The 11562-nt window shown below is 64.1% G+C and overlaps 1 protein-coding gene across 4 annotated transcripts in view; it reads right to left on the minus strand.

Annotated features, from left to right (window-relative positions):
* Nucleotides 1-3949: 3949 nt before the first annotated feature.
* The window catches only part of ADCY6 (adenylate cyclase 6), a 45962-nt gene continuing 38349 nt past the window's right edge, over nucleotides 3950-11562 (minus strand). For all 4 annotated transcript variants that reach the window (XM_073318324.1, XM_073318325.1, XM_073318323.1 and 1 more), the window contains exons 15-23: nucleotides 10836-10952; nucleotides 10338-10496; nucleotides 9472-9647; nucleotides 8295-8330; nucleotides 7718-7847; nucleotides 6893-7156; nucleotides 6330-6534; nucleotides 5900-6024; nucleotides 3950-4916 (exon numbers count right to left, since the gene is read on the minus strand). In XM_073318324.1, the coding sequence (XP_073174425.1) occupies nucleotides 4788-4916; nucleotides 5900-6024; nucleotides 6330-6534; nucleotides 6893-7156; nucleotides 7718-7847; nucleotides 8295-8330; nucleotides 9472-9647; nucleotides 10338-10496; nucleotides 10836-10952 (1341 nt within the window). In that variant the 3' untranslated portion in view covers nucleotides 3950-4787. The remainder of the gene's footprint in view (nucleotides 4917-5899; nucleotides 6025-6329; nucleotides 6535-6892; nucleotides 7157-7717; nucleotides 7848-8294; nucleotides 8331-9471; nucleotides 9648-10337; nucleotides 10497-10835; nucleotides 10953-11562) is intronic.

The following is an 11562-nucleotide window of genomic DNA, read 5'->3' on the forward strand; positions in this document are numbered from 1 at the left end:
TTGGGCCCAGGACGGTGATTTCATGGGGAGGAGCTAGGCGCTGGGGCCTCCCTTTCGGCCTGGGCAAGGGGTAGAAGGACTACGGTGGGGGAGGGAGTGGGGCTGGTGGGTTAATTCTTATGGCACAGAGGGGGCAAGGAGACTGAGGCCTGCTACAGAACCCAGCCCCAGGTGCCAGGGCCAGACCATGTTCTTCCCAGCGCTCCTGCGGTTTGCCCTGTTTGGCACACGCAAGGCCTGTGGGGACAGGACTCCTGGGTTCCATTCCTAGTGCTACCCCCAGCTTGGGTAATGTCGGTGCACTGTGTCCCCCCACCCTGTGCGCCAGCTGTGGGTGAGAGCTCCGCTTCTCGGGCACGAGGGAGCTTCCCAGCACAGGGCCTGCCATGGCTGCGTGGGAGCCAGAGCACGCTCGTGGCTGGTACTAGACTGGGATGAATGCCCTGGGAACCTCCCCAGCCTCTGTGCCAGGCGCGTTCTCTACCATAAACACAGAGCAGTATGGACGTACAAACAAAACCCTTCCAAAACCAGCCCCTGCCCTGCCTGCAGGCACAATCCCCTGCGGCCCCGGCGGAGAACGGAAGAGAATGGTCCACACAGGACAGGTGGTGGGCACAGCCGCTGGTGCCCAAGTAGCAGGAGCCCATGTACCAGGGTGAGAACGTGTATGGGCTAGATAGGCAGAGGTGTTCCAGGGGGCCCTCTCCACCCCATCCCCAAGGCCTCGCCAGGCTCCCTTGCACAGGGGCAACCCCCCCAGCACACGGGTGTGCACAAGAGTAGGCCGTAAGGGTGGGGGAGCGTGCTGGAGGGATGGGTAGCAGCCAAGTCCAAGAGCAGGTGAGCTGTGCCCAGCCCCTTCAGCGAGCAGCACAGCCCCCGTGCCCCTTCGGTGCTCTGCCAGCACCAGTCATGCTGGCCTCAGCCGCCCTCTGCCCACCTGTCCTCCCCCCTGAAACCAGGAGACAAAGGGCCGGGCTGGTGACAGGCGGAGCTGCGTGAGTGCGGGCTGATCTCCCCCCCAGCACGGCCGTGTGCTTCCCTTCGCACCTGGCTCGGCCCGGCCCCTCCTGCAGCTACTAACCTGGGGCGCCCGCTCTTCCCAGGGGTCACTGACAGCACGAGGCCAAGGGGGGACGAGGCCTGACCCCCCTCAGTGCTCATCTCTGCTTGTCACCAGCATCCTCAACACACCGAATAAACCAGCCCGCCTCTCCCCAAAGAGCTGGTAAAGCTACAGGCCCCGGGGCCGAGCACAGCCACTTCCCTGCCAGCCGGGCTCCCCCCGCAGCCCCAGCCTAGCAGTGCCCTGGCGTCTGATCCTACCGTGCTGGCTGTTCGGGCGAGGCAGGGTGCGGCTGCCTGTCGCCTTTGCACCCAGCAGCAGCAGGAGCCAAGGGGTGCCAGTGGGGGGGGGGGGGAGGGGAGACCCCGTCCAGCAAGGTTCTGGCAGGGCAACATAGCAGATTGAGAGCCCCCCACCCAGCTCCGAGTCCCCTCACCCCCCACTACTGTCCCTGAGCCCTGTGGCAAGAGCTCTCAGAGACAGAGAGCCGTGCTCACAGCCGTTCCCGAGGGTGCTAAACACTCCCAGCTCCCCCCATGTGCTCAACACCCCTGGAAACCCGGCTCAGAGCCAGCAGTGCACCCCCAGTAGTGAGAACCCATCCCAATGCCCTATGCTCCAACCCTGCCATGGGGGCCCCTTCCGGCCCAGCCAGGCCAGGGTCTGTGGAATTGTCCCATTTCACCACCACACAGAGCCACCCCAGCCAAGCGCCCACCAGGCCCTCAAAGTAACCCTGTCAAAGTGCACAAATTCAAAGGCTCCATGGCCCCCGCCTCCCCGTGCTCTGTGCTTGCCCACTGCCCACAGACACAGCAGCCCCTGGGGACGGGACACGGCCAGGACACAGCAGTTGTTATAGAAAGTGAGTTTTATATATAATTTATATGTACACACAAGAAAAAAGTACCTTTAATCTGCATTGCCAAATAAGTGCCACGTCCCCCCTCCCCTGACACAGCAACGGCGCCTCCCACAGCAGGGGCTTCAGTCCAAAGCTGCCACGCCCCCCCCACCCCTCCGGCAGGGGCAGCCCAGGGAGGAGCAGAGACCCCGCGGCTTTGGGCCCGGACCAAGCTCGCCTGGCTCCGACGTCAGATTAAAACTCCCCAGACACAGTCACAGAAATAAAAACACCCCAAAACTGCTAAAAAAAATCAAACCCAGAAATCACTTCTTTTTTGCATTTAAAACAGTTCCAGCCCCGAGGGAGCCAGGCGGTTCCCACCCCGGCATGGAGAGATCCCACTACTCCAGGCTTGGCCTGGGCAGGCCCAACGCCAGGGAGAGGGGCCTTCCAACTCCGGGGAGACCTGGCTGCCCCCGGGTCAAAGGGCATGCTGGCAGCATGACAACCTTGAGTCAGAGCCTCCGGGACAGACCCGCCCAGAGCCAGCGGAAAGGGGCCCAGGGGTGCATGAAGGGGGTTCCCCCCCCCACAGACTGCAAGAGGGGGCATGACCTGTGAGTCCATGAAAGCCTTATGCCCCCCCCTTTGTGGTGGGCAGGACTGATCAGCTGTCCCTGGGTGACTTTTCCTGCCCCCACGGGAGCAGCGTTGTTGGGGAGGGAAGGGGCAGAGCAGTGGCAGGGGAAGCATTGCCCTGACCTCACCCCCCACCCCGTAGTTACCAATCCCTTGCCCCCAGGCTGCAGCTGAGCCCAGCCCCACACTGGGGCACGTTCGGCCTTGAGCCCAAGCAGGGGTTTTGCTGCCTCAGGAACGAGCTGATTAAAACTCCCAGAGGCCCCGGCCTTTCCATGGAAAAAGATGCATGGGGGGGAAGGGGGCTGAAAATGCCCAGTTATTTAATAACCCCCCCAGCCTGGGGCCTGGACCCACCCTCCTGCCCCATACCTGCGAGCGCCAGGCACTCAGCCCACCACTCTGGAGCTGCTCAGTAAGGCTCTTGGGTGGGGGGGAAGGGGACTGAAGTCATTATGCAGGAAGCCTCCCAGCCGGGTCAGCAGGCACCCACCGGCTCAGCTCCGTGGAGTCAGGGACCCAGGAGTGCCATGGCCAGGCAAATTCTGAGCCTCCACGTTTTATTTTCAAGTTTTATCTAGGGGGGAGACACCCCCCCTCTCCCACCTGCATCTGGAGCCACAGGGTAGGGGGCAGCACCTCACCTGGGGAATTCCTGTCCCCTGGGGACCAGGCTGTAAACTGACCCTCCCTGGGGGCATAGGCCAAGTGTGGCAGAAACCAGTGACCCTAGGGATCTGGGGGAAGTGTTTGTTCAGATAAGGCTAAGGGAGAAATTTCCAGCTGCAGCTGCCCCCCATGCTCAGGGTGGGGGGATCTGGCTCACCAGCCAGCTGCAGTCTCTTTAAATAACAACAGGTCCTACTGCCTAGGAGCCCATGGGGGGAGGGGAGCAATGTAGGGAGGTTAGGGAGCACAGGGGCAAGCCCGAGGGGGGGCAGGGAGGAGCGGCAGGGGAACAGAACCGGAGCCAGGACGGGCTGCGTGGCACTTGGGAATTTGGCACATGGCAGCTTGGCCGCGGAGGAGGCTGAGGGGGTACCAATGCTTTGGGTGGGAAGGGTCCCAGCTGGAGAAGAGACCTCCCAACTTTGAGACCTGGCAGGAGACACTGAAGGAGGCCCTGGTCCCAAGCCAGATGAAAGCACTGACCCAGGCAGGAGCAGGCAGCCAGAGGAACCCACAGGCATATACCCCCACGCCAGCCTCCCCAGCACAGCAGGGAGGGGATGCCCAAGGGAGGGGGCTCAGCTCCTGCCCCCAGCCCCGCCGCAGCCCCATGGACCCAGAGACACGTCCTCTTTGGTGTCACCAACCTCTGGGAGTCAATCCCTGCCCACCCCCACCATGCACCTACAGGCCCCCACCCCTTGAGAGCTACTCAAACACCCCCCCACACACACACGCACATTTAGCCCCTTCTCCCCAGGAGACATTTGCCTCCCCCCCAGCAACAGGAGACAATTTTGGCAAATAAGAACCATCCAGTGCCACCCCCACCGGCTTTTCCCCCTGGCACGGGTCTCGGAACTGGTGAAAGTCACAGCGAGCGGGTGGGGGTGAAGAGGAGAGAGTCTTCAAATATAAATCTATTAAAAACCCTCCCCCTCAACCCAGTCTGCCCCCAGCACCACCAGCAGGGGATGATCCCCTCCACCCCAAACACGGCAAGCAGCCCCCAAGGCATCTCCCGGCACAGGCAGGCAAGTGCTCAGACAACAGCAGGGTCCCCTGCCCAGCCAACAGGCGCCCCCCCTCAGCCCTCTTCTTTGGTCGACTGTGGGCGGGGGCAGGTTTGTCTTCCCCAGGGTCATTGTCAGTCACTGGAAAGGAAGAGAGGGGCCCGGGGCCAGCCCCAGCATGGAGCGCCCTGGGCAGCCCCCCCAACATGCTGGCTCTGGAGCTCAATAAATAAATAAAAAGTCTGCTGTAAAAATATTTCTTCAATGCCCCCGGGGGGGGCCCTCCAACGCCCCGCCCTGCCACACAGGCCTGGTGGCGCAGACCTCCCCAGCTGGCTCGGGGCGGCAGCCCTTTCCCTCTTCGGTTTGGTGTTGAAATTTGGAGCCATTTACAAGACCCCACAAATGAAATGGACCCAAGGCCAGGGGGGCATCCAGGCTGGGTTGGTTCCCAATAGCTCGGCTCAGCCTGGCCCAGGTCTGACCTGCGTCAGCCCTGTCCAGCCCCTCTGGCACGCTGGGTCCTTCTCGCCAAAGGCCGCGGCTGGCGCTAACTGCGGGGAGGGCCGGCGTTCAGAAAGTAGGTGGTCATCTCCCCTTTGCCCTTGACCTTGACCAGCCCCCGGCACTCCAGTTGGTAGCCCTTGGCCGCCAGCACCTGGTACAGGTCAGTTGTCACCTGCGGGAGGAGGAGGAGAAGAAGAGAGAGCAGACGGTGAGACCAGGACCCCATAGGGGGCCCGGGCAGAATGGTGCCCTCGGCTACCCTGGGCAGAGAGACATCACACACCAGCGTATCAGCTCCCCCGCGGTCCCAGGGGGAGGCTCAGACCCGCCTGCCATGCTAAGGGTTTGCCTTTGCTAGTGACCCTGGGCCCTTTGGCTCCTAGCCCTGTGGGGCAGCTAGCCGCCTCCCGCTCCCCCAGGCGGGGCCACGCTCCGAGCAGGCAAGTTGACCTCAGTCTCCAGCTCCTGAAAGGTCACCGCTCTCCCCAGCCCGAGGCCATGAGCTGGGCTGTGGGGGCCGAGTGGGACCTGGAGGATCCCTGGACTCCAACTCCACTCAGGCGGTAACGGCCTGAGGCCGATCGGGGGGGGCGGGAGAGGACTCCATGGGGATGGGGGACCCTGTGGGTTGTGCTCAGCACCCTAGTGCCTCAGGCAGGGGGGCGGGGGGGTTCCTTCACTGCCCCCGCCCTTGTCGACTGAGGCCAAGCAGACTGGTGAGTCCTGGCTCCCGCTTGTATGCTGGACACCTGGGTTCTGGCTCTAGAACCTGGGCCAGGCCCAGCCTCCCTTGGAAAACGGGGACAAGGATCCCACAGCGCAGGCCTCCCATCACATCAGGGACACCCAGAATGCACCAGCACATCTGCAGCGGCTCAGTCCTGCCCCTTCCCCCACTAGTGTTTGGAGGGGGTCGGGGTGGGGGGGTCGGGAGTCAGTACCATCCCCCTCTGGCTGGCTTCTCCCTCTGCAGGTACCGAGTGATGCCCCACCCCCACCCCGGCAGGCTGGAAAATTCCCCCCTTCCCCGAAAACGTTCCCGGACGCTGCCTCCCCACCAGCCCTGCTGCACTCACACAGCTGGCCGGGAACGACCCGGACGCTATGGTCCAGGGCGGGGTGGCAGCCGGGCTCCAGGACCGGCTCAGCTCTCACCTGGATGCGGTCAGGGACCCCTGTGCTGTCCATGCGGCTGGAGACGTTCACAGTGTTCCCCCAGATGTCGTACTGGGGCTTCCGGGCCCCGATGACACCCGCTACCACCGGCCCGATGTTCAGCCCTGCAGGGAGAGAGGGAGGGTCAGAGCTCATGGCCCCGGGCTCCCCCCAGCCCATCTGGCTCAGCCCCCACGTCCAGGAGCCTGCGCGGGGCGGTGGGCTCAGGAGGGCAGGGAGCTCAGGGCTGTACAAGGAGTGTGTTCACATGATCGTTTGCACACACGATAGCGTGTCCTCGCACACGCATGGACCATGCCTACTCTCTTGCGCGTCCACGGGGAAGCACCCAGGAGCGGCCAGTGACGAGCTGGGGAGAGGGGTGGCTCACGCGCGCCCCCACCCTGGCAGAGGCCCTGCCCCCGCTCACCGATCTTCATCTGGAAGTTGTTGAAGGAGTGCTCGTTGATGTACGTCATCTGCTCCATGAGGCGCATGGCGTAGTCGGCCAGCGCGGTGATGTGCGTCCGGCCCTCCCGGTCGTATGTGCTGTCGTTCAGCCCCGAGGCCGCCATGTAGGTGCTGCCGATCGTCTTGATCTTCTCCAGCTGCCGGTACTGCGTCTCGCTGATGATCTGACAGGGGAGGGGGCAGCAGCTACAGGGGGGGCTGGGCGCCCCCCCCCTCCATGCACGACGCTCCTCGGGGACCCTGCACTGTGCTCCCTTGCCCCAGGGGTGCTAGGGAGGGTCGTGTCCCCCTCAGAACTGGGGCCCTGCTGCTGCCGCCATGACCCTCGCCCCATGAGCCGCTCCCGGGCTGTGGCCCCACCCACCCCGCCCCGAGGGCTGGGCCTGAGCCATGGCCCCCCAAGGGCAGAGTTGGGTCCTCAGGGGCCCCATTGTCGCCACCCCCCCACCCCCCCAAAGCCCACATTGCTGCTGCCCCCGCCCCCCCCCCCATGGTCCCTGGGGGCTGCCCCCCGCCCAGCACCTCGTCAAAGTCGGCGATGATCTCGTTGAGCAGCCTCAGGCACTCCACCCCCTCGTTGTTGGCCTCCAGCTCCACGTAGAACTCGGAGAAGTTGCTGATGGAGGCGAACATGACGGCCACGCACTCGCACGACTGGTAGTAGAGCTCGTCGTTGCAGCGCTCTCGTGCCAGGAAGTGTGCGGCCACGTCCTTGGGCAGGATGTTGTGCAAAAGGCGCCGGTTGTAGGCCTGGAGCTCCTCCATCTCCTCCTTCTCGCCCGTGGCCTGTGGGGGGCGCCGGCGTCAGGGCCTGCTGCCAGACTGGCCCCGCCGGTGGGGGCACCACCCTGCCCCCCCTCCCTGGGGCACTGGTTCCTCCCCCAACCTGCCCCCCAGCCCTGCCTTGGGACCCCCCAAGCTCTGCCCCTTGAGGGGGGCAGCACCGAAAACGATCCGGAGGCCTCCCCAGCAATGCTCCAGCGCGTGGAGCACCAAACTGAGCCCCCCAGCTCTGCCCCGAGGGAGATTTGGGAGCAGCCAGCATTCCCAGCACGCACACAGCTCTCGTTCTCCGACAAGCACGGAGCAGGACGTGCAAGGGCGTCAGCAGGGGAAGGGGCTGGCCAGCCTTGTGCGAGGGGTGAGAAGAGCAGGATCCTGCGAGCGTGCAACACGAGGGCATGTGCCAGCCTTCAGGACATGCTGCCCCTCTCGCCCCAGGGACACCCCTCTTTGTGGTGGGGGGCAGATCCCCACCCCAGGGACGCCCTGTCCCCAGCTCCTTCTTCCATGGGGGAAAGCAGACACCTCTCCCCCCCACCCCCCAGGGCCCCAGCCCTTCCTTACCTGCAGCTTCCAGAGGAAGTCAAGTCGGGCCGTGGACTCCACCTGCTGAGCGTGCAAATAGAGCGCCAGGGCGAAGACGGCCAGGATCACAGGGGTCATGTACTTCAGCGCCACCTTCCCCTCCGCCAGGCTGGGGGCACGGGGCGGGGGGGGTGTCAGGCTGCAGCAAGGCACCGGGGACCCCAAAGCAACCACCCTCCCAAGCTGCGGGCAGAGAGACCACAGGGCACACGAGGCCGGGAGGAGGGGGGGGGGAATCCCCAGAGCACTCACTACCCCCAGCCAGGGACCCGCTGACCATCATCCGTACCCCACAGGGCACTGCAGCAAAGGCCTGGGGACCCCAGAATCCTCAACTGCCACAGACCCAACCCCCCGATAATAATACCACACAGACCCTTTGCCTGCCCCGGCCCCCCAGTAATACCCCCTTACCTACCCCAGGCCCCAAATCCCTGTAATATCCCCGTCCCAATCCCACATAATGCCCCCACAGGTCCCTCGCCTGACCCAGGCCCCACCCCAATCCCCAGGGCCCCTTATGCCAGCTCCCCTCTGGGCCCGCCTCCCTACTCACCATCCTGGGCCCCACTGGGTCTCGTTGAAGGCCGGACTAGCAGAGAGAAGAGACAGCAGTTACAGATTTTGGGGGGGTGGGGGAGGGGAGAGCGAGCTGACCACCACGGCCCTGCCGGGGTGGGGGGCACAGTCCAGAACCCCCAGTGGTAGATGGGTGGGGCCCAGTGAGGGACAGGGACAAGGTACCCCCAGGATTCTGGCTGGGCTCTTGGGGGCATCTGAGGGAGCAGAGCCCAGGCCCTCTTGGGGTTGGGGGGCTGTGACCCATAAACCCCACCAATGGCCAGGGTTACAGGAATATCCCGACCCTGGGCCCTACATTCCGAGTCACTAAAGAGTATCACGTGAGGTGTGAAACGAAGGCCGGGTCACGCCGGCCGCTGCTGCCCTCGTGAGACAGACATGCCGGGCGTCAGCGGAGCAGAGCAAGTTAAAGGCTGGCCTGGGCAGAGCCGACAAACAGGGTTTCTGCCAGAGGAAAGACGTTTGCTCACCTGGCTCGGTCTGCGAGCCAGTTAATCACGTCAGTTTCCCACCACGGAGAGTCACTGACACCCTAAGTCAAGGGTGGGGCGGGTGATCCTGACTGTGGGGACAGTGAATTTGGGGGACAGAGGGAGCAGGCGAGGGAGATGCTCCTCGATCCTGGCCCAGGACACTATCGGCAGCGTGACTGCATTTCTGGAAACGGGCCCTCAGCCAGCCTTGGCTGGAAGGCCGCGAGGGACGGGGGGGCCACAGAGGGCTGGCTGGGTGGAGTCGGTGGCCAGGAAGCAGGCTTGGCTTTGATCTGCAGCCCTCTGGTCTCCATTCTCCTCACTCATGAATGCTGCCATCTCCAGACTCTGACGAGACCCCCGTACTCAGATCCCAGCGCTGGGGTGTGGAGCGAGAGGCTGACCTGTGCTGATTCGTTCAGACTGGCGCGGGCTTCTGCCTGTGTCTGGGGGAGAAGGGGCTGGGGGGGCATTGGCTGGTACAGGAGAGCCCAGAGGAGAGTCTGGGCGGCGACAGGGTGGGGGGATCGGGGAGCTGGCACCAGACATGCACAAGCAAGGCTCCCGCTCACTGGAGGCAGGTGACTCTCAGTCCTGGGTGCACAGAGAAATATCACAGGGGGCCCCGGGGGATGGACGACGACGGAAGTGGGGGGATGGACGACGACAGACACTCACAGGGCGTTGGCCATGACCAGCAGGTCGTAGTTGTCGAACAGCGGCGCCTCGGGCCCCTCGGCCAGCACCAGGTAGATGCCCTCGATGGCCAGCATGAGCCCCAGCTTCCCGATGCTGCTGATGTGCAGGAAGACGGAGCAGGCCAGCAGGCTCAGCACGATGCTGTAGTTAAAGTACTGGGGAGGCAGGGAGGCGTCAGGGCGCCCGGGGTCCAGCCATGCTGCAGCAGGAGCCCAGGGCCAGGGCCCTCCAGGTGCATTAACCCAGGGTGGGAATGGTGAACGCTGGGTCTACCCCACGAGACGGGGCCGGGCCAGCCGCCCACAGCCCAGCCGCCCCAGCGCCCTCCCAAAAAGGTAGCCGCTCTCGCCCCAGCTCGAGGGGGAAACGGACTGTGCAGAGGACACCGAAAGTTGGATCCTTTTGGCTGATGCCCAGAGCACAAGGCCAGAGGGACCACGTCTACACTGCAAAGCAACAGGGCCGGAACCACAGCTCCCGCCGCGGCACCCTGGGTCAGCACCACTTGTGTGTGTAGACGGAACTGGAGGGGGGTTGTCAGGCTTGAGTCCTGAGTTCAACCCTGGGCTTACATTGTAGTGTCCACACATCCAGGGAGACTCCTCTAGGGCCCAACACCCCCACCCCAGACTCCCATCCTCACCCCCATCCACAGCCTGAGGGGGCCCCCTCTGTACCCCGCCCCAAGGACCCATCCTCACCAGGTCAGGGGGAGGGGGCACTCCCCCCCCCCGCCCCAGCAGCTCCCCCCGCATCACTTCCCGCCCCAACTGTGCCCTCGCAGCACCCCCATAGCCATACCCCTGCATGGCCCACTGTCCCTCCTGCTCCCAGGGGGCTCTCACCTCAGGGAAGTTGCAGGCCGGGATGTCCCCATCACAAGGGGGCACGTCCGAACCCAGCGAGTAGTTGAGGGCATGGAGCTGGCAGGGCCCCACGGCCTCGGGTGTGACATTGAGGGTGCGGGCAGCGCAGTCCCGCAGGGGCACGTGGCTGCAAGCAAACTGCGGAGAGACCAGAGGGGGTGATGGGACCCCGTGACCCCTCCTCCAGGGGCAGGGGCTTGGAAAGCAGCACCCCAGAGCCAAGGAACAGGTCTCTTGGGGGCGGTCATCTCGGACGGTGCCTAGGGTGCCCCAGCTTGGTCATTTATCTCCTCCCCCAGGACACAAACTAGAAGCTGTTCACGTCCCTCCTGCGGGGTCCCCCCAGCTCCCACTCTGTACTACGCCCTCCCACACCACCACCTTACACTGCACCCCCCCCCCAGTGAGGTCCCCCATCCCCACAGCTCCCACTCTCTCCTGCGCCCCCCCCCCGGCAGGTCCCCTGCAGGGCTGTACCATGTTGACAAAGGCCGAGATGAAGACGAGGAGGATGGTGAAGACGGCAATGAAGGTGCTGTGGGTGCGGGAGTGGACAATCTTCCGGGAAACCCGCTGCAGGGCTGTGGGGAAGAGCTGGGGTGGGGGAAGAAAGAGCTGAGAAAGGGGTTCCGGCCTCACACAACAGCCCCAATCAATCTGGCCTGAGAGGAGCCACCTCCCCACATGCCCTGCCCCTCAACAGGACAGGGCCCCGGCCCGCCTGCATGCACCCCTTGTGACGAAGTGGGACTGTTCTTAATGTTTCCTCTGAATAGTGTGGGGGTGCCTCAGTTTCCCCTAGGCAGTTCTTAAGTCTCTAGGGGGTGGGGTAAGGGTGTATGATCGTTGCAGAGCCCTAGAGGGCAGGTGTGTGCAGGGGTCTGGACACAGAGAATGGCCGACACCCTGTTTCCTGGCCACTGGTGGCCTGGGCCCTTCCGCCCTGCAAGGTGAGAGCTAAAGGTTGGAGAACAAAGGAATCCGGTGGACCTCCTGGCCCGGGACAGGGACAAAGCCCAGAGGAGGGGGGGCTGGAGGGAGTTTCAGTTTGGGCTGGCTGGGGACATGGAGTGAAGGGCAGACGGGGTTGTCTGGCTCACTGTCCCCCAAAATGGACCCAGCTGAGGGGTCCTGTTCTCTGCTCCTACAAGCTCTGTGTTAGACCATGTTCCTGTCATCTAATAAATACTCTGAGATAGCGCGT

Source organism: Lepidochelys kempii, chromosome 20 (genome assembly GCF_965140265.1).
Source record: "Lepidochelys kempii isolate rLepKem1 chromosome 20, rLepKem1.hap2, whole genome shotgun sequence".
NCBI lineage: Eukaryota > Metazoa > Chordata > Testudines > Cheloniidae > Lepidochelys > Lepidochelys kempii.